General features: G+C 34.9%; 1 protein-coding gene across 2 annotated transcripts in view; it reads left to right on the forward strand.

The window, feature by feature from the left end:
* LOC128985693 (protein bark beetle-like) overlaps window positions 1-21168 on the forward strand; it is an 84812-nt gene extending 63644 nt beyond the window's left edge. Inside the window, exons 28-43 of one of the 2 annotated variants that reach the window (XM_054405478.1) lie at window positions 2449-2717; window positions 3277-3427; window positions 3685-3945; window positions 5119-5376; window positions 5801-6039; window positions 6652-6863; window positions 7466-7696; window positions 8188-8312; window positions 8656-8781; window positions 10460-10474; window positions 11757-12012; window positions 13551-13752; window positions 15409-15665; window positions 16434-16629; window positions 17673-17827; window positions 18861-21168. In XM_054405478.1, the coding sequence (XP_054261453.1) occupies window positions 2449-2717; window positions 3277-3427; window positions 3685-3945; window positions 5119-5376; window positions 5801-6039; window positions 6652-6863; window positions 7466-7696; window positions 8188-8312; window positions 8656-8781; window positions 10460-10474; window positions 11757-12012; window positions 13551-13752; window positions 15409-15665; window positions 16434-16629; window positions 17673-17827; window positions 18861-19085 (3178 nt within the window). In that variant the 3' untranslated portion in view covers window positions 19086-21168. The remainder of the gene's footprint in view (window positions 1-2448; window positions 2718-3276; window positions 3428-3684; window positions 3946-5118; window positions 5377-5800; window positions 6040-6651; window positions 6864-7465; window positions 7697-8187; window positions 8313-8655; window positions 8782-10459; window positions 10475-11756; window positions 12013-13550; window positions 13753-15408; window positions 15666-16433; window positions 16630-17672; window positions 17828-18860) is intronic. The other variant, XM_054405479.1, reaches the window with a different exon arrangement.
* Window positions 21169-22116: the final 948 nt, after the last annotated feature.

Genomic DNA, 22116 nt, shown 5'->3' on the forward strand with positions numbered 1-22116 from the left:
AGTGTCAAATATCCTCAATATTCAAAGACCAAATTCAGTAGAGGAAGTGAGAAAGTTTCTAGGACTTGTAACTTATTATTCAAAATTCATTCCAGCAGCTTCTACCATAACTTACCCTCTACGCCAGTTACTCATCAAGAATAAACCATTCAACTGGACAAAAGATTGTGAGAAAGCGTTCATCAACATCAAGAAGGAAATAGCCTCAGATAGAGTGGTAGTTCCTTTTGACCCGGACCTTCCAGTATCCGTAGCCTGCGATGCAAGCCCACATGGGATCTCAGGAGTACTATCACACATTATCAATGGAGAAGAAAGGCCCATTGCATTTGTCTCCCGCTCACTTTCAAAATCAGAGTCCCAATACAGCCAACTTGATCGCGAAGCACTCGCTATTGTATTTTCTATTGGAAAATTTTTCAACTACCTCTATGGAAGAAAGTTTGAATTGATCACAGATAACCAACCACTCACACGAATATTTCACCCAAAGAATGTTCCTCCAATGACAGCTGGTCGACTTTTACGCTATGCAGTTTTCCTCAGAGGATTTGAATACAACATCAAACATCGGAAAGCAGAACAACACCAAAATGTAGACTTTCTATCCAGGACTTTTCAAACAACGGAACATCGTGGTATCGACACAGCACTGAATAAAGAAGAAGATGAAATAGAACAGAATTCAATCCTTCAAATCTCATCAATCAACATCACGAGTGATTCAATTTCAAAAGAAACTGCGTACGATCCAGGAATGAAAGATCTTATGAAACAAATAAAAGAAGGTACAAATGATCCAATCTACTCAACCAATCAAGGAATTGTATTCAGAGGAGAACGTGTATACATTCCAAGATCACTACGCTCTCATGTTTTAGAAGAGCTTCATGCAACACACATAGGAATGGTAAGAATGAAACGACTCGCAAGACTCCACTGTTATTGGCCCGGAATTGACAAAGACATTGAAAATAAAGTTCGATTATGTGCAGCTTGCGCTTTACAGTCAAAACAGCCAACAAAAGTTTTTCACCCTTGGGAAATCCCTAAGGAAAACTTTGAAAGAGTTCACATGGACTACGCAGGACCATTTAATGGACACCATTTCCTAGTAGTGATTGATGCAAAATCTAAATGGCCTGAGGTTCGAATAACCAAAAACGCACCATCCACAGCTACGACAATAGAATTTCTAAATGATATCTTCTCTACACATGTATATCCTGCTGTACTAGTTTCTGATAATGCCACTATTTTTACTAGCCAAGAATTTACAGACTTTTGCCGACAAAGAGGCATATTTCAAAAATTTATCGCCCCAGGACACCCAGCAACCAATGGGTTAGCGGAACGCTATGTGCAAACGTTAAAGACATCTTTGAAAAATTGTGCTGAAGATCCTCGAAAGAATATTAAATCACAAATTCAAGACATACTGTTTCGCTACCGAGCTGTACCTCTACAATGCGGACAATCACCGGCTGAACTGTATTTAAATCGAAAGATCAGAACAAAACTAGATGCTCTCAAACCCCCTAAGAAAAACACATCATTACATCCAGGTTTTCAACAAGTAAGCCGCTCATTTAAAGTGGGGGAGAGAATATTAGTACGTTCCTTAGACGGCTGGAAGTTCGGAAAAGTTATTTTTCAACTTGGAGCTCTGCACTACAAAGTCAAACTGGACAACGGTTACATTGGCAAGAGACACATCGATCAGTTGAAGAGAACATCAGTGCCAGAAACAAAAGACAAAACACACTCCAGCTCATCTCCTAAAGAAAATACCAGTTCGCAACAACAGAACGTGACATTCAAGGACAATGATCTGGAAAATATAGAAATCAGGCTTCAACGCAGAGAAGATAACAATGATCAACTTGAAAATGCAGAAATCAGGCTTCAACCCAGTGAACATAATAATCCTCAAACAGATGACAATGCTTCAACAGATGTTCCTCGCAAATCAGCCAGAACGAGAAAGCAACGGAAAAGACTGGACTTATGAATCAAATTTAGTGGGGAAGAAACTGTTGTATCTCTATGCTTCAAATGCTATGCATTTAATTATTTAATCATATGTTATTTTCAAAAATGTGATTCAATTGATGTAAATAAACTAGTAACACAAAAAGGCTCATTTTTCATCTATATATTAATTTAACTATTTATTTCAAATATAAACTTACAATACACAACAATCTCAATAACTGGAATGCAACTTTTTAGGTTTCCCCATCACCTAAATTCTCCTTATGGTTTCCTCTCCCTCTCATCTATCCCCTCTATCAGCAATTCCACTGTCTTAGGAGTTCTCTTGCATCCTTCCCACTTGTCCAAACCAGTCTTGCCTTTTTACTCTTCCTCTTCAGCTCTTTAACTGCTTCTCATATGATCACTTCACTATTGCATTATCATATATTAATTTATTTTCTCACACCTTAGGTCGCTCCGTTTGTGCACGATGCGCAACTGCTCCGACGACTCTCAGTTTCGTCACATGCAGGAAGGGTTCCTGGAGTACCTCAACTCCACTACACTCCAGTGGGTGCCTCTCTGTGACTCAAGGTTCTCGGAGCACAATGCTCGGGTGGTCTGTCGTCAGATGGGACTGGAATCTCTCAATGCTTGGGTGTCCCGCGGCCCCCGGGTGGAGTTCCACCCGAACTCTCTCACCCGAATATGGTCGTGGCCCGAGCCAGTGCAGTGTAGTGGTTAGTATGGTTTTCTTAGTGTTATTTGTTTTTCAAGTTCTATAGTTTTCTGTAAAATTATATTACTGCTTGTATTAAGTTTTTTTTACAGATTAGTTTTGTTAAAAAAAGTTAAAACATATATGTTCTTGAAGCAAAAGTTTAAATTTGTTTACTAAGAAAAGTAAATTTTGTAGTAATATTTTGCTATATTTTATTCATCTATATTAAAGAGCTATAAACTTTTTTATGGTAAATATACACACTTACAAACACCCACAGTGCAATGTTGTAAGCAGTTTGCACTTAAGTCAAACTTTTATCTAATTATTCAAATTTTTCACGTGCCACAAAAAACATGTGACAGATCTTAACTTTTTAATTATTTTTACAGGATTATTTCAAGGTTTTCTTGTGTTTATTCTCTTGTAATCTCACACAGTGATGTCTTAGAAATGTATTACAAACCCAGATGTTTCTCCCAACAAGAGTTCTTTTCCCAAGAGACTTACATAGTAGTTAAATTCAAAATTCAAGTTTTATTATTTTTGTAAAGTATTTGTATATTTATTTTGATTAGGCGATGAAAAGAGACTGGAAGACTGTGAGATCAGGCTCAATGGACAGCTGCATGGCAAACGTCACACATGTGCTTGGAACAGTAACTTTGTGTTTGTGCGTTGTGGTCAACGCAATCTTCCTCCTGACCAGGAGTATTGGGGTGGCATACGGTGAGTCAGTAGTATAACTCAGTTAAACATTTTTGCAAACAAATTCTATTTTTCAAACTTTATTTTATCTTGCAAGGTTTTTATACTGTATGCTCATAATTTACTACCTTCATAGGCAAAAATATGCTAATCCTGTTACACAAATGTTATCTTAACAGTATTACATCCTATTTACATATTGTAATATTTACATATTACATATTCTTATAGAAACCATGATTACTTAAGTGACAAAACCGACACTCTCTGATTTACAGTTTCGCCAACGAGGAGTTTGAACAGAGTGTGTTCGAGGGTCGAGTTCACGATGTGGTCACTCATGAGACAGTTCGGCGCAGTGAATCTGTGATAGAGTACACCAACATCACCGGCGCAGGTCTGCTGCACACCCGGCGCAGTCCGGCAGTACTGGGGGTGTACAAGTGTCCCACCATAGAGAACGTCAACATCTCGTACTCTGCCTCTCATGGTATCTCACTGATATCACCTCAGGAACATGTGCGGTTAAGATACAACTGGTGAGTTTGGTTGTTTTTTCTCATAACTTTCATGGCACTAATATTTTTAGTTCATCTATTCTACTTTTGACGGGTTAATCGGCGGTGCGGAGAGGTGAACTTCTACCTCACCCAATTTCTGACGGGTCACGGCTTTTTCTGGTCGTACTTGTTCAGGATGGGCAAAGCCGTGTCACCCGATTGCATACTGCCCAGGCATTCCCGATGACGTGGATCACACTTTTTTCCACTGCCAGCATTGGGAAAGGCCCCGCCTAGAGGCTCAACAGTTCGTAGGACTGCTGTCGGTGGACACGGTCATACCGATGATGATGGAGGGTGAGGACAATTGGACCTGTGTGTCACTTTACATCCAGGGTGTTCTCCGCGCCAAGAAGCTTGACCTCGACCGGGATGCGGTGTAGGTCAAAAAAATAAATAATGCCAGAAACGGTGCGAGCCCTGTGGGCTTAGGTCACATGTTGGCCTGACTTGAAGTAATGTGACAAACAATCCCAGGTCTGTGTCCAACAGAGTAGAGGGGGTTTTTTAGTGAGTAGTCTGTGATAAACTCAGGAGTCTCACACTACAGGCTGGCTACCTGTGTGCGTAAAAGCATTTTCCCTCCTCACCCTAAAAAAAAATCTACTTTTGATAGTGCAAAGCATTAAAGGCATATAGACTGCATATACCCATGCTAAATTGAATTTTGAAAACTTGAAAGTCTTTTTTGATTACCTTCCTTGGCAAAAAACTGTCTACAGCTTATAAAATAACCATGCATAACTTAAAATAAACGTACATTTGTACCAGTAATCAACTTTTTTAAATGAAAAAACAAAAATCATTAATAAAAAAATTTGAATTTCAGTACTTTCTTTGGCTGTAAGGAGAAAAGTAATGCTTTTTTGACCTTGTGATTGAATTTTTCATTTGATTTGTTTGCAAATCTGAAGTTGAGTTGACCTTTGAATGTGGAGTTTGATCAAAGAATTACCTCCAAAACTCAAACTATGGGTATGAACACTACATATAACTTGATGGACCTATTTTATGTTTTAGATAATTATGAACTCAAGTGGGTTTATTTTCCATTGGTATTTTTATTTTGAATAGTTGATAACCGATATCAATTGTCTTAGTAACAATAATTAAACTACCTAGCTCCATGACTGATCACTCCATGTTATGCAGGGTGCAGCACACACTGGGTGTAGGAGTGACGATCGCCTCATTGACAGGAGAGGGGAGGGAGAGTGGGGAGAGTTCGTTCACCCCTGCTCGCCACCTTTACCTCCCTTCCCACATCTTCGGGCTGGTGGACGTGTGTGATCCTGCCAAGGAGATCATAGTGCAGGAGCGTGTCGTGTTGTACTACAAGTACGACAACAAACCGGTCAGCTGTGTCAAGATATTCTACAGCGCTTACAGAGTCAAGCCGTTCGGATTCAGGTAGGTTTTTCTTACTTACATATCTTCTTTGCTCTTAGGTCTGGGCGTTAATTAGACCTCTCTTCTTTTTCCATCTCTCTTCTTTCACCATCTGCCTTCGCACTTGTCTACCTTTATCTTTCCCATCCTCACAAGTCTTCCTCTGGTCTTCTACCATCTATCCAGTCTGTTATCAAGTCTATTTCCTAGGAGTACTCTCATCTTTTGTTGTGCCTACAGGGACAAACCTTGCTTTTCCCACTCTTCCTTAACAGCTGCCTTCATCCACCCCTTTGCTGTTCTTTTCATTCCTAACCCTATCCCACCTAAAATAGTCTGTAAACTCTCATTTCTTCAGCTTTATTTCTGCACAGTTCACTTACTTTTATTTTTTAGACAAATTAAATGGAACACTACACTAACTCAGTATAATTATGTTTCACAGGCTTTTACAGCTGAACATGCTCAACTCTACCGACAGTATTTCTATCTATGACGGCGACATTTACAACAAGCCGACCTTAGAGCTGGTAGCCGAGATAACTTCTGACTCTCCCTTGGAAAAGAGATTTCTCACAACCAAAGGCCCAAGCTTGAGTGTACGAGTGGTGGCCAGCGGAGCCTCTGAGACTTATGGCTTCATGGCGGAAATCGTCACCACACCCATCTCTGCCATTGGTTTCAGTAAGTGTTTGATGTGATTGGATTGCAAGGTATAATTACACAATATTTAGGAGGATTGCATGAAAATCTTGTGTGTTTACAATATACAAAGCCCTGTTTAGTTAAGGTTCTCATTTACTTACTCCTGTGTCCAATGTTTTAAAAAATTGTCTGGGCTGTCTTGTGTCAGCTTCAGGTTTTCTCCAACTTGCCTTTTACCTTGCTTCTTTTGGTTACCTCTCTAGGTAGCCATGTGCCTTGAAACCTATTGTTCCTATTGGTTGTTCTATTGGTCCCGTCCAATGTCCATACTATTGTTATTTGGTTAATATTTCACTCTGCAGTCTAAGCTAGGGTTCTTTCTTATATCGTTCTTATATCGAGAAAATAATAAGATACAGAAACTAAATATTCAAATTATTCAGGAAAATTCCTATGTAAGTTAATTTGTTTTCCAAATCATAAATCCCTTGGTTGGAAATGTTGTCAGGGAAATATTAAATCCACTTATTATTATCTAAAATTTGTGTATTTTTTTATCCCAGGGTAGATTTTCTAGCCTCTCATCACAACCACGGTCCTTAACATCCTTAACATGTAACTCATGTAAGTAAATACCATGTTAAATTGCAGACCGTGATGTAGAACACAACATCTCGTACTCAGCACTGTCACACAACTGGGAGGGAGCTCTCCACTACGTTAGTGCTGGGGAAGTGAACCCTAGAGTGACCATGGAGTGGAACCAGATCACCAACAACTGCGCAAAACTCTACGGCAACTTTACCACCTGCCTCGGAGCCGTGACCATGGATCTGCAGAACACACAATACCTGCATTTCAGGGTAAGCAACTGTTTATATGATGTATACACCAGGGAGCATTATTTTAATACATGACGACAAAGATTAGAACAAGAGGAGTCCTGTGTTTCCAATTTAAGGAGATATTTCTATGTAGTGTTTTTTGTCAGGCTCGGTTGTTGTTTAGATTTAAAATGTCTGGCCTATGGACCTCAAGCACCTCGGCACATATTTAGCAAATTAAGTAGTGAGCGGATAAAATAAAACAATTAACTGTATTGATAAATTTTAAGTGCTGCACCAGAATACTATTTCATCTCTAGTACAAAGGCATAGATTTTTAGGATTTTTGTGTGAATAAAGCAAGCTTACTTGAATGGGAAAAAGTCCAAACTGGCACATGAAACACAAAACTTTTCATTGTATACTCAAAACATTGGAATATTTCACAGTTCACACAGCATTTTCTTTCAACTAAAGAAAAGAGAGTTTTCTTCAGGGTTAACGTGGTTTATCAGTCCATTTTACTACCTACTGAGTTACCAACTCACACAACAATAATAAAGGTTTAAGATATTATATGAATGGATCAGTGTGTTTCTAATTCACTTCTTAACTTTTCTGATCAATCTGATCTTTTCTAGAACAATCTGATGAGAGGCAACCAAGGTGGGTTGTGGATCCGAGCGGATTCTCGTGGATCTGCCACCTCCCTGAAGGGATGGATCCACAACAACTTGTTTACGGAGAACGACAACAACCCGGCCCTGAGTGTGGAGGGGAGACAGAGCAGTCCGTATCAGGAAGTGACTATCTACCGCAACTACTGGGCCCGCAACAGAGGCTACATACACAACGTCATCACCTTGGATCAGGTAACTTACCAGATAGTTGGAGGTTCATGATTTAACAGGCACAAGGAAATAAGTTAAAGAATGGTTGTAAAGGCTTACCTGCATAGGAAAGAGTCCATTTATTTCTCAATAAACACACAACTATACAATACGGTATTTAAAATATTTTATGCTCATAAAATCATGTTCAAACCAAGTAAGGATTGACTTTCAAAGAAAGATGTCTTGAAGTCCAATGTAGCCATGGAATTAATAATGGATTATGAAAAATCACCTATTTCTTATCCTTAAAATAGTCGGAGAATTTGTGAACACAAAATCGTTGTCAGGCTTAAAATAGGTCGTTTCAACAATATGAGAGCTCATTGGAGACCTCAAATTTCAGATAACTCTTTATATTGGCAATTTCTCACTGTTCAAATGTAATAATCACAAGACTTCACCTCTTGCAAAGTGGACAAAGAATGAGGAGAAACAAATTGAAAGTTATGTTTATTATTAATTTTTTTCAGGTTGTGTCCAACTTCACATACAACTATCTTCACAACAATCTTGGCAGTCATGTATTGGAAGTTTCGGGATTCGAAAGAGTTCGGCTGCCGTTCTATCAAACAACATCACACAATGGGTTTTACTGGTAAGCTTTCCTGCAAGTTGTAAATCTCAAACTCTGGTAACTGTAAAACGTACATATTTTAAATGTAGTGTTACACGACTACAGTTATGTCATAATTCAAAATGTTAAATCAATTAGAATTTTGTAAAAAATCACCTAGAAGTGTTCCACTTAACTCACCAATAGTATACTCATTTTAACACTATTGGATCTTTTTAGAAAATATAGTGTCTTTATTTCAATAATATAGAGCTTATACAAATATGTTCTATCTGATTTAAAACTTGCTACAGTAGATATGGATACTACCACTAGTTACCAGCTACACCCTACTATTGCTAATTGCTATTAATTGCGTGTCCAGGAACTACGCAATCGCCCCTGACTCCAAAGGAACCGTGATTGCGGGCACAGCAGGTCAGCAGTATGTCGACAATATATTCTTCAACCCTGATAATGACTATGAAATAGTCACCGTCAACAGATCTCGGTAAGCATACAAGACCAACTTTTAATTTAGCTGTTTGTCAATTATTTCTCCATCAGTTTTAATCCATACTATTGAGATTTGATATGTTGAATTAGAAATAATTTGAATACTCAATAATTCCTTAAATTGGTGTTTAATGCTTTAGGTCCACTGTACCTTCACAGAAATATAAATTTTTGAACTTGTCAAGCAATATTTAGCATTGGTTTAATGTTTTGAGATTGGGATATCAGATGTTGCTATTTTTGCTAAAAATTTATGATTTTTAGAGTTGAGATTGTCTTGGCATCCACAGTAAATAAATAAATAAAAAGGTCTTTATTTGCAAGCGAGTTTCATGTATATGTTTTTCAAACTCAAGTCAAACTAAAACTAAACTAGCCTAATATATACACAAATATAATATACAAATAATTACAAAGAAAAAGAAATACAATTTAAATTTACATTTTACAGTTGTTCAACCCAGACAACTATATGATTAAACTAAATTCAAAAACTAAATTGTTTTTTCATTGCGCCCTGAATGAGCCATATGATTTGGAGCTATTTTTGTCCTGAGGGAGGCCATTATTCAAATATAAATTGCCCACCTAGTGTAGGAAATGGTGAAAGAAAAAAAGATTCCTGTCATATTATGATAAAAAAACCTTTTACTCTTAAAAGATTTTGCAAATAATAAACAATAGTGTGGAAACAATTATACTTACCCAAATAAATTATTTTTTTGTATCCGAAGCAGTGTTCAATCTTTCATTTGCTATTTTATGATGTCAAAATAGAAAACTTTAGTTTTGTTTTTGAAATTTTCTGCATTAATACTCTTAACTTAAGACTTAATACGTTCGCTACGCCCCGCCAAATGGCAGGCGTAGCGCCAGTGAGGCGCAGCGTCGAGCGAACCCGTTTGGCTTTAAAATATTTCGGTCTGAAGAACAGTAAATTACGTGTGGTGATGTTCTGTGTTACGACGAGAGTCGACGTAGTTTGCTAAAACACTCACAGATAGCAGCACTGCCTGCAACTAGCCGGTTCCATTGTATTGTCAATTGGAGGGAGAAAGACGGGACAACATGTTGATTTACCCTGCTTGCCAGAGGGGGATTTCACAGGGAAATTTACTAACAACCTACAGAAATCAGAAATCAGAAACGTTTTATTGTCCTTCAACATTGACAACAAATGCAATAGACAAAAGTCAAGAAAATTTAGCTATACATAAACAGCATATTTTTTAGGCAAAAAAAAAAACAAGCCTAAAAACAAGTATAATAATAGCCACAATAAACACACCACAAAAAAGCACCACCACAATAAAGCAATCATTCCTAGCTAAACGCAGACATAAAAATACCCGTTCTTCCCGGTGTGCTGCTGCGCAGAAATTGAATTAAATGTAGGCGATGCCAGCACTCACCGGTGAGCGTTCAGCGTGGCAGAAAAGAGCTAGAGCACTCACCAGTGAGTGGCCCGCAGCGAACATGTTAAATATTAAAATTCAATTAAACTTAGAGCGAATAGTGGAATTAATGGCCCTTTATTATAGCATTATAATTATGTTTGTTCTCAGTATAGCTACTATCATAAATTATTAGTTTCTGTTTTAAGTTTTGCTTTTATTATTTCCTCAGAAAACTATTATGAATAATGATTTATTTTGTTTTGTTTGCCGGTGCAGGGCAGGCATCAGAAGGTAAGCGAGATAAATGTTTGATTGTCTCGCTTTCTATTGTTTATTTGCCTTGTTTGTCATGTCCATTTTCCTTTGTGCTTTTGTGTGTTTGCTACACTTGTCAAAATAACATAATTATTATAAATTTGTTTACACTGTTTGTTGAAATTGTAGTGGACAAAAATAAAAATAAACTTTTTTTGATATTCACTTTTAGCTATAGCAAGATTTAAAGCTTTTTAAGAAATATATATATTTATTAGTGTCACATTTTGAAACGCTTTATTAGAAAATATGTTCATATAAGATACATGTTCAAGTGGTGCACAGTAAAAAAAAGTGTTTGTCACTGTTTGAATGGTTAATCCCTTGAAACCACAAGCATAATTCATCCATTCAAAGCATCAATAATGAACACAAGCTTTAAGCTATCTACAGATTAAGTTCACTGTAACTCATTTTAGCTTAGTGTAGCACATTGTTTACTAAGTACTAACTTTGGACAAACAACATTAACAATGATTATGCTGTTATTCTTTAAGAACAACATTTGTTTCAGGGTAAAATAAACAAAGCATTGTGGCTGTATTTTCTTTTTGTTTTGACTATGTTGTGCTTATGGTATACATCTTTGTTGTTTTTTAATAAATGTTCAAAATCAGTTGAATAGCTATCTGTTTTATTTGTATGTAAATAGTTTTTCCTTACAAATGAGGTTTGATTTTTGTTGTTTCAATTTGTAGTTCTTTAAACTATTTTTCGGTCTAGTGGAGTTTGAACTCATTAACCTGTTCAAAACAATCTCCATTGAAAGAACAAACATCTAAACAATTTGCATTAGTGTTTGCAGTGGTATTGTAAAGAAAATATTAAATAATTATTTCCTCATTTAGTAATTTTTATTGGAGATACACCATAGACAAAACGAAAACATACTCCACAAGTTTACTGGAGTCAGAGTGCTAGCTTCTTTTGTAGGGACACTGCACATAGTAATTTAGCAACCAGAACAAGATTCTTGGGCTTTTAACTCGTTTAATTATTGGGTTGATTATTTATAACTATGAAAATGTAATATGGTGTTGGTTGGTATTTATTGATGTAAACTAATAACATCCCGTTATAACAAAAACCAGCAAACGAAATAATGTACTCTTCACTATATTTTTAGGAATAACTTAAACCTTTTACAAGAAAATACTTTCTACTGAAGAGGTTGTAAAAAAAAGAAAAACTACTTAACCTTTCCGTCTAAAATAATTATAACAAATTTGGGAAAACATTGAGGAAATTAACTTTACAGGGAGGATGTATGGAAGACACCGATTGACGCCAAAAACAACTATTGGGGCTTCAACGAGACAATTGCTGTGTCTGGACGTATTCGTGATCGGTCGGATGAACCCCACCTTTTGGAGGTGGACTTCCGTCCGTTCCAGATGAACAACCGGAGTATCCTGTCTGGGAAGTGTCCTCCAGGCTGGGATGTTGTGGGAGACACCTGCTACATCTACATCGGAGCTCCCATGACCTTCTGGGAGGCCAGGGACTTCTGTCGGGTAAGTTATCTCTGAGCTTAACTTATACAGGGTGAATTTTAAATGAGTTCCCCCCCTACTTTTTTCTACATTTCTTAAGATATCAACTTCGGACCACGTCAGATCATTGTAGTGTAGTAATTACTTCATTTTGATAGGGTAAACATTTTTGGCCGCCATCTTGGATCCGCCATATTGGAAAAAAAATTTTTTTTTCGAATGTAAAGGTAGGGTTGTGACCTATTGTTTCAAACTAGAATTTTACGCTGATTACAATGCCGCAATTAGTTTTTAAAAATCTTGATCCGTTCTAAAGTTATGAGGACGTTTTATATCTTTATTTTTAGCCCATTTTATCATTGTGCATTTACAAACTAAGACCATAATCTCAAAATAGTGCTAGATAAAGATGAGTATACACCACCATTCATTGTCGACCTATTATCACTTGATTGTGACGGATGTATTTTTTTCGGCCGCCATCTTGGATCTGCCATTTTGAAATGTGACAAATTAATTTAAATATGAAGGTGGTGTTGTGACCCATCATTTTAGACTACTTTTTTATACTGAATTCAATGCCGCAATCTGTTTTGCATTTTCATATTTGTGTTTGGAAATATTGGAAATTTAAGTAAGATAATTTTAATATTTCATCAAGAAAGCCTGAGAGACAAAAACGGATTGCGGCATTGAGTTCAGCATAAAAAAGTAGTTCAAAATGATGGGTCACAACACCACCTTCATATTTAAATTAATTTATCACATTTCAAATGGCAGATCCAAGATGGCGGCCGAAAAAATACATCCGTCATAAGCAAGTGATAATAGGTCGACAATGAATGGTGGTGTATACTTATCTTTATCTAGCACTATTTTGAGATTATGGTCTTAGTTTGTAAATGCACAATGTTAAATGGGCTAAAAATAAAGATATAAAACGTCCTCATAACTTTAGAACGGATCAAGATTTTTAAAAACTAATTGCGGCATTGTAATCAGCGTAAAATTCTAGTTTGAAACAATAGGTCACAACATTACCTTTACATTTGAAAAAAAAAATTTGTATCTAATATGGCGGATCCAAGATGGCGGCCAAAAATGTTTACCCTATCAAATTGAAGTAATTACGACACTACAATGATCTGACGTGGTCCAAAGTTGATATCTTAAGAAATGTAGAAAAAAGTAGGGGGGGAACTCATTTAAAATTCACCCTGTATAGGACATACTGGGTTCTAGGTAAAATTTTTGTTTAAGCATGTAAAATAAAGATGACTAGATTATTGTATTTAATCACTCAATGACGTTTTAAGACTTGACACACTATGTGTACGTTTTTGAAGATGAATATGAATCCATAATAATTAGTACTCAATAAACTGAGATAGCTTTGTTACTGACTTAAATAATATATTTTTCTGTATCCAGGACCATCTATAATGAAGGAAAAATTTTTACCATTAACAACCACATTTGTTTATGTCTGTCTTTTACTTTCTACTTAACAATCAATATGAAACCTAGTGCTATATATTTACATATTGGTTAATTTCTAGTCTGACAACGCTTCCATGCCATATGTGATGGGCAACTCTAAAGAGATCTTCAACTTCCTGCGTCGTCAGCAGGAGAAGTACAACTTCTACGACCGAGTGTGGGTGCAACACATTGACAGAATCAACCAATGTACCGTGTTTGTATACCAAACTATTGAAGTAGGAAACTGCAACGCTCTCTACCCTTTCGTCTGCGAGATGGGTAAGATTTTGTTGTAAATTTATACATATAATTTTTCTTTCTGGTTTGAAATTTATTTTTGCTGATGGTGAGTTTATATTATTGAAGACATTACTGCAGACAATTTTCATATTAGTAAAACCATATTCGATGTTGCGGACTCTGGAAGTTATTCTGCAGAAAGTAATTAACACATTCACTGCTAATGATATGTAATACTTTTATAAATGGCTAAAAAACATAAACATTAACATGATCATGTTAATTGAGTGACAATATATCTTTAATTAAATAAATTTTATACTATAAATTGTGGATTAAAATATATTATGTAATTATATACATCATGTATTATATATCTGCTAATATACTTATGACGCACAAGTGCGTCATTAGCAGTGAACGTGTTAATGTAACGTTCCGTTAATGTAATGTTTAGGTTTTACATCACCAACAAAGTACACAAAACACATTTAGCCAAACAACTCACTTTCCAAAATAACTTGGCACTATGTTATCAAATTACTGGAGAGGAAATTCTGTCAAGAGGTTTAATAATTCAAGAGCCTCCAGGGTCTATATACAGTCCTGAGCATCTCCTCACCCCTACACTGCTTGGCCAGGTGGAAATATTGTTTAATGTGGTGTGTCCTCCCCTTGTATCATACATAAGGTCTAGAGTTGAAAATCACACATAATGTAAAATGGTGTAGTGTAAAACCACCAAAACCATAGAAAATTTGTAAAATAGTTTATCTTTTTACAGAAAAATTTAGATTTTTTCAAACCATTGTCATAAATACTTAATTAGGTATCAAGATAACTTCGAACTACCCATCCACAGACTTAATTTATACATCAGCAATGAATATGAAGAATATGAGTAACAAATTATAATCAATTTTCAAATCAATCTAAATAGTATGATTTTCAACTTATTCTCTTATTTAACAACACAAAGTAATATATTATTGTTATTTATTCCAATAGTTTATTTGTTATTGTTACTGTTGAATTTTTACAGATATTTGTGTCTTTGTTGTCTTTTTTTTTGTTATTAATTACTCAAGAGACAATTAATAACTCATAAAACTGCATGCTACTGATTCAAACTGACAAAACTGTATGGTAAATAAGAAACAATATTTTTAGTGCAGACAAACCATTTGTGGTTTTTGCACTTTTGTGTTCTATGTATTGACAATTATTGTGTAAATAAATTTCTTGATTGATTGATTGATTGATTGACATACTTTTAAAGCGATTTGAAGTGATCTTTTACAAACAATTTTGTTTAATGTTTAGTACTTTAGGCCTTATAGGGCAAACTGTTCACTGTTTATCATGCTGTACAAGTTTGAACTTGTACAGTTCATCATAAGCAGCAGATTATACATTGTATATTGTCAAGACAATAAAGTATTTATTTATATAGTTGAAAATGGTCAATATGTGCTAAAGTCTCACACACACAAACTAAAACAAATATTACATTCAATACGCTTATTCAATACATGAATATTACATTGGTACATTGGTTGTACTTGTACCTGTCACTAATGTGGGACATACTGGGCTGGTTAAATGGTGTTGATCAATAAAAATTCAATCTTAAACTAAAAAAAATGTTGTTTAATTGTTCATATGACTATGTTTAATCATACTTGAACCTTACAGACCCCAAGGTGCACATCTCCCTGCTAACCTGGAAGGATGACATGGTCACAGTTGCTGTGCTCGGTGCTGTGTTTGCTGCAATACTGATGGTGGCCGTACTCATCTTCCTGTGGCTCTCCAAGAACCGTCACAGACACGTGGAGCGGCTCCAGCGGCGCAACTCCATCCGCCAATCACTCCATTCCGTCCGCTCCATCGGCTCCAGTCACGGAGGCTTTGCTACCATCAACGCGTACAAACACAAACATGGCATGCAGGTTTGTGAATGTGGGTTTGCGGTACTATGTGCAGTTTGAGGTTCCAGAGCTTGAACTCACAAAATTTAACTTCTCTCCATTATTTATTATTCTACTTCTCTTTGCCCCGGGTAACATTGCAATTAGCACAAAACACAGCATAAAGCAATTCGACACATTGGTTTTTAGGAATCTAATTTTTTTATTTGTTGGAAAATTTTCAAAAGAGTTTAAGGTTTAGATCATTGACTTAAACCTTTGACTGTTAATAACACAATAAACACACTGAAGTATATGCCATCAACACAAAAATCGTATATGGCCACACTATTAAAGTGTTCAAAGAGGTCTGTAAATATGTAAAAACGTAAATAACTTAACTTTATGTTTCGAATAAGTCATTGTCTAAAATGTAAACCCACATCTATTGCTGAAGTAAGGACCCATACTTAAATCAACTATATTGTGTATTTCAATAAGTGGGATTTGAGAAGTATTCAGTGTGAATCCTTCGCACGGGTCGGCTAGTCAATTAGAAAAACTATAAAATTACAACAAAATAAAAACAGAAACAGTAGAATTGAGAAAAAATTACACATTTAACATTTTTAGAGATTAAGCTTTAAACAAGAAAAACTTAAAAATCTTGAATCAATGTTAAGAAAAAAAAATAATAGAAACAATCTGATAGAGGTTATCTGAGTTAATCTGAATATAATCCGCTGATTGTCTGTATACCTCCAAACCAATAAATTAGAATGAGTTTGACGATATATTTTGTTTTTACAGAGTCAAAGTTCCACTCCTACTCTGAACAAGAGCAGTGACTACAAGAAGATGGCAGGTAGTCTAGACAGTATGGACAAGAGTCAACTCAACTCCTCTCTGGAGGAGGAGACGCAGAGTTACGACATCTACGAGGCTCACAACCCTTCGGCTACCGAGGCTGTGAACCCCAGTTTTGACCTGGCGTACCGCAACCAAGGTATGTTAGGTGATTGTCGAAATGTGTTTTATTTATTCAATAATTTCAATATTATCCACCGCCCGCCCCACCCCCCTCTAGACACACTTTGAAAACCGTAGTACCTCTGTCACTATTACAGTTATATTATTTTTATTTAAACTTAATTATGCCACTAGTATTTTTTCACATGGTTTGCTCTTGTAACTCCATTTAGACCATATCTTCACCTCATCATATCTTCTGTTATTTATTTATCTAGATTTTGTTTTTGATAAATAATGTACTGTTTGGATGCAACTACAGTCGACGCACAGGCTCGCTGCCCATGTCGGCTTATTCTTTATAAAAATGTACACTTTGTAACATAGATGTAATGCAAGAGTTAATTTTACGTTATTCTTTTAAATTCACTTATGTTTTTCTCCTTTAAATATGATTTGTGTACAAATTTCTGTAAATAATTTGTTAGAATAAAGATATAATTCATTCATTCATTAATTCATTAATTAATTAATTAATAATTAATTAATTAATTAATTAATTAATTAATTAATTAATTCATTCATTCATTCATTCATTCTACAGAATGTCAAAAGGCAACTAATTGGTATTTATGAAAATCACAATCACTCAAAAAACCCGTAATGATTCAATATTTTTCACACTGCATCTGTAAGAGTGAACAGTAACACAGAGAAGTAATATACAGAGGATACATGTTTATGGGAAAATTGTTCGCTTTTAGCTCTGGTATGGTGGGGCGGAAATGTACTTGTACCGAGCAAGGAAGAGCCTGAACGGCGAAGGCCACAAGGCATTTTTGTACAGCAGTTGTAGCGCACAGGGTCTTCCTACAGTGTGAGCGCTCTACTACGTGTTGTCGAGGGGGGAAAGGAGAGCGGAAAGGGATGGCGAATAGAATTCGCTCTAGACTCCAGAGAATGGTGCTAGACACCATCTTCTCTGTGACAGTTTGTTGACTGCGACCAAGCTAGGTAACCTCTTGTATCGTTATTAGTTGTATTAACTACACTGTTACAATTGATGTTTTTTTTTTGTAGGTTTCAGAGACACTTCAACGTTTGCCTCTCGCACCAACAGCACGTGGCAGTCTCAGGAAGACTACTTCAACAATGCCTCTACTCTCCCCCTCCATACGTCTCTTTCTCATACAACTTCTACCTTGGATCACGTCAAAACTGACCCAGACTTTCAGGTAGCTAATTGAAAATAATTACTATAAAACTAGTTTATACATTACTGCTAGTCGTGTAAAATACAAATCGAGAGTTTTTTCAACAGTTAGCAAATTAGTTCAAATCTGAGAAAAACAGTGTGTTCTTTCCTTCACTTACTACTTCTCTAGCTTGTTTTGACTGTAGTATTACAATTACACTTGTCACAGTAGCTGAACCCGCCAAATATGAATCTGTGATTAGATTTATATTAGATAGGATTTAACCCTATTGAAATCAATTGCCAGTTGATAACTGTTTATGGAGGAATGTGAATAGATGCAGAAAATCTGAGGACACTTGCAGAAGACTGTACAAATATGCACATCGAGGCCGACACAGGATGTTCATCACTTTCCATTGTTGTCCGTTACAGTAATGAAAGTTGAGGAAACAGCTGATTAGATTGGCATTTTTAAGACTAATAGGTTATTCACCTTTGTCCTTGATAGTCTAACAGAGACGTCCTTTACCAGTTTTGCCATCTCTTGTTTAGTTACATAGCAATCCACATGACAAATTAGCTTGTGCAAATTTGTTTAGCACAGCAGAACCCTCTTAACCCCCTTATACACATTTTCTATCCCCAAACACTTGGCGGACATTATTAGCGGTCTCGGATCAATCTACAATTAATTAGTAGGACTAAAAAAATATGATCAGTGACTCATACAAAAAACAACTATCTAAAAATAATTTGAAGGGTTTGTATGTTTTTGATTACTTCAAAATCTTCATAAAGTTTGTAGAGAATTTTTAATGAGAAGAAGAAGTGAACAATTTGCTTTTAGATAGCCCAAAAATATGTTGATGAATGGAAGGGATTTTTAATCAAAATTTTAATGGATGGGTTAACCTATTCTCAGACCTTACGTAACAAGGTACCAAATAACCCCTCTGAAAAAATGTTCTGCTGGCACCCATGTTGAGGTGCAATATAATACTACTTAGGCTGAAATTCGTAATATCCTTCAAAAGATGGGAAAGCACATTAATTCCTTATGCATCCTATAGGCGGAGCGAGATTTCAACGTTTTCTATGAGAGGCCCAAGAGTGCAGCCTTGTTGGAGACCAACCTAGATGAGGCTCCGCCAGTCCCCGCACCTCCCCCCCGACCCTCCTCGGCTACTTTGCTAGAGACTGATGTAGACTACCCCCAGCCACCGCCAAGCCCCCGCGACCTCCGGACCTTCCAACCCTTGCTGAGCAAGAGTCAGCCCTTGGAGACTGCCATGTAACTGCAACGTGCCTTTACAAATGTGTCAGTTTAAGCACAAATTGTATTTGAATGAAAAGCCAAATGGTTGCTTAGAAAATTAATTTGTAAAAAGGATTTTGAAAAGGGAAAGAAATCAGCTAGCTTATCTAAGAAAATTAGAATCCAGAGGTTAATATGAGAGATCAGTAAACATAACCTCGAGAAAATCCATCCCTTTTCAGAATACTTTCAAAAGCACAAATAAATTATCTATATTTATATGATAGTGCCTTTCAACATCACTCTTGTTCCTTAACTCAAGAGCATAAATTTCTAAAAAATACGATTGACTTTTGAATACTGAAGGAGACATTCTATTAATGTCCATGTTTATAGCCAATTTTATTATAAAATGAACAAAGTTAAATGGAGCCCAAGTTGAACCAATTTTGAACTCTTGAGCATAATAAATAAAATATGATTGTTGTTTAGATATCTGTGAAGCAGCAACATTCAGTATGCTAAGTAGTTTTACGAAATGTAATGAATGGCACTGAAAAGTTTATTATTCGATTTATTGAAGACTACTAAGTTTTATAATACTGTATAAAGTGCATTTATGAAAGAAAAAAACAATTTATTACTTGGGAACTAAATAAGTAGGTACTGATTGATTATTTCCTCTTTAGTTTACTTTAAGAATTAGACATTTGCATAAAAGTGTTATTGTTTTAAAGCTGATTTCATGACAACATCACTACATATTTTACCTTATTTACTTGGACAAGACTTGTGCTTTTAAAGCGTTAAAATTAGGTTAGTTTATAAACAATTAATATAGATGAAATTTTCTTATACATCTTTTTTATATTTTGTTATTGTATAATTTTTATGTATAATTTTTTGTATGAAAATAATTTTTTATATTTTACACAAAATCACGGATTGTAAATGATTAACCTTGAAACAATGTATGTAAAATCATTGTTGTGTTAAATTGTTTAACTTCAATAACAAGATCAAGGTTTGAAATAACATATGATTAGGAGGGGTAAAATAAATTCAAGGGGATTTGATAATGACATTTATCAAGGGGACTTGTTATCGAGGTTTAACTGTACCAGATTTTACTTTATCATAATTTAGGTAAGGTGCAACATTCCATTATTTTTAGGATAACGAACAATACTATACATAATGCTACAAAAGCACCACAAATAATGTGATATTTTACTGTAACTATTTATTGTTATACAATTTTAATGTAGGTTTTGTACATAGTAATTTTATGTACTTCTTCTATTTTGACACCATGTGTTCATTTAGCTTAGTTTCATTAGTAGATTTACGAAAGTGCTTGTAAACTTATATAAAAATGACTATGTTTTTTGTACTTTTTGTTGATTTGTATGTCTATTATAATTATTGAGAAGTTGATATATTTTTACTCAAGTTAAGTAGGTATGAATTGAATTAACTGGCTTACAAATGTAAAAACATTAGACATTTTTGTAAGTGAATTTATATTAGCAATGCAGTTAAAAACTAATCTAAATATTATAGATGCCAGTAGTGCAAAACATAATATAGTTTATTTTTGAAGAAAGATCTAATAATTTTTTATTGATTGATATATTTTGTTTAGCTTAATTAAATGAAGGTTTGTAGCATTTAAATTTAAAATGCCAAAAAGTCCTTCTAAATGTCCAAAAATGTATTCTTCGTTGAATATTAAGATAAAATTCAAAAGTAAAAGGACATGATTTAATTCAAAAGAAAAATATGGTAGGGAAATATTTTGATTCTTTGTTAATTATTTAATGTATTAGTTAAGGCAAATTTAGTTAGGGTAGTTTTAGTGTCAGATAAATAATTAGGAATATTATAAATTCACCTAATTTCTTATGTGCAAGCAATACAAATATTATCTTTTCCGTTTAAAAAATGTATAAAAGCTAGAAACCAGCACATAATACCAGCATAATATAACCTGACCTGATCAATGTAAATTTGTAAATACAAAGAAATTAGTGTAAATAGATAGGAATTTTATTAATAGAGTATACTATTGTAAAATGATTTATGTTACATTTGTAATAAAATATATTTTATGGTAAAATGTATATTTTGTTATTTTAAACCAATATTTGTGCCAATACCTACTTAACAAAATCTTATGATTAGTTGTACCAGATCATGTTAATTAATCAAACTCAACTCTTATGTTGATAATTTTGATGGAGCTGCTAAAAGAAGAAGTACATAACAATAACTTTATAATTAGTCCATATAGTTTTTCAACTCGTTTGTCCCTTTGTTATGTTTGGTGGGACCACCTAAAATTGATTATTTGTAGTTAAAACATTAATGCTGGGAGGGCACAGTTGATATGAGCCCATAATACAGCATCAGGGTTACTATAAATAAATTATTTTATGATGTTGATATGTGACTTGATACAAATTGATGAATTAAACATTGTATTGACCTAGAATACCATTGACGTAGTCAAAAATAATATTCCGATATAAAGAAAGAGCAGTATGTTTCAAAAAGTGGCCAAAGAAGTTTTTTTATTACTGTTTCAGTCAAAGAAAATACAAGGAAGAAAATATTAAATAATACCCACGCTGCAGCAAACCTGCAGACTGAGCAAATTTCCATTTTCCTGATTGGATTTTAAATTAAATTTATTTAAATAACTCTAGGTTTAACGAGTACCTAGGTTTGCTGCTTCAAGCAAACTAATAAAGTGGGTTTTTTAGGCAAATATTAATAGCTTACTATAAAATAAATCACTTTGCCAAGTTTGATCAAAATATACCCATAAACAAGCAAACTACAACATTTTACAATATTCTCCATAAGAATAACATGGGAATTTTAAGTTTATAATTTTTTGATTTTCTCCGTTACCAATAAGTGTACCAAAACACTTTAATATAGCCTACTAAATTATTTGTTTTTCAAGCTCTTTAAAAAGGTCTGGAGAGAAATTGGGAAATGTTGTGTTTAGAGGGTCAAAAATTAGAAAAACCAATTTTTACCTCATAAAACCCCGTTCCCATGGT

This window comes from Macrosteles quadrilineatus, unplaced genomic scaffold (genome assembly GCF_028750875.1).
Source record: "Macrosteles quadrilineatus isolate MER2022 unplaced genomic scaffold, UCM_ALF_1.0 Scaffold_2__2_contigs__length_208266976, whole genome shotgun sequence".
NCBI lineage: Eukaryota > Metazoa > Arthropoda > Insecta > Hemiptera > Cicadellidae > Macrosteles > Macrosteles quadrilineatus.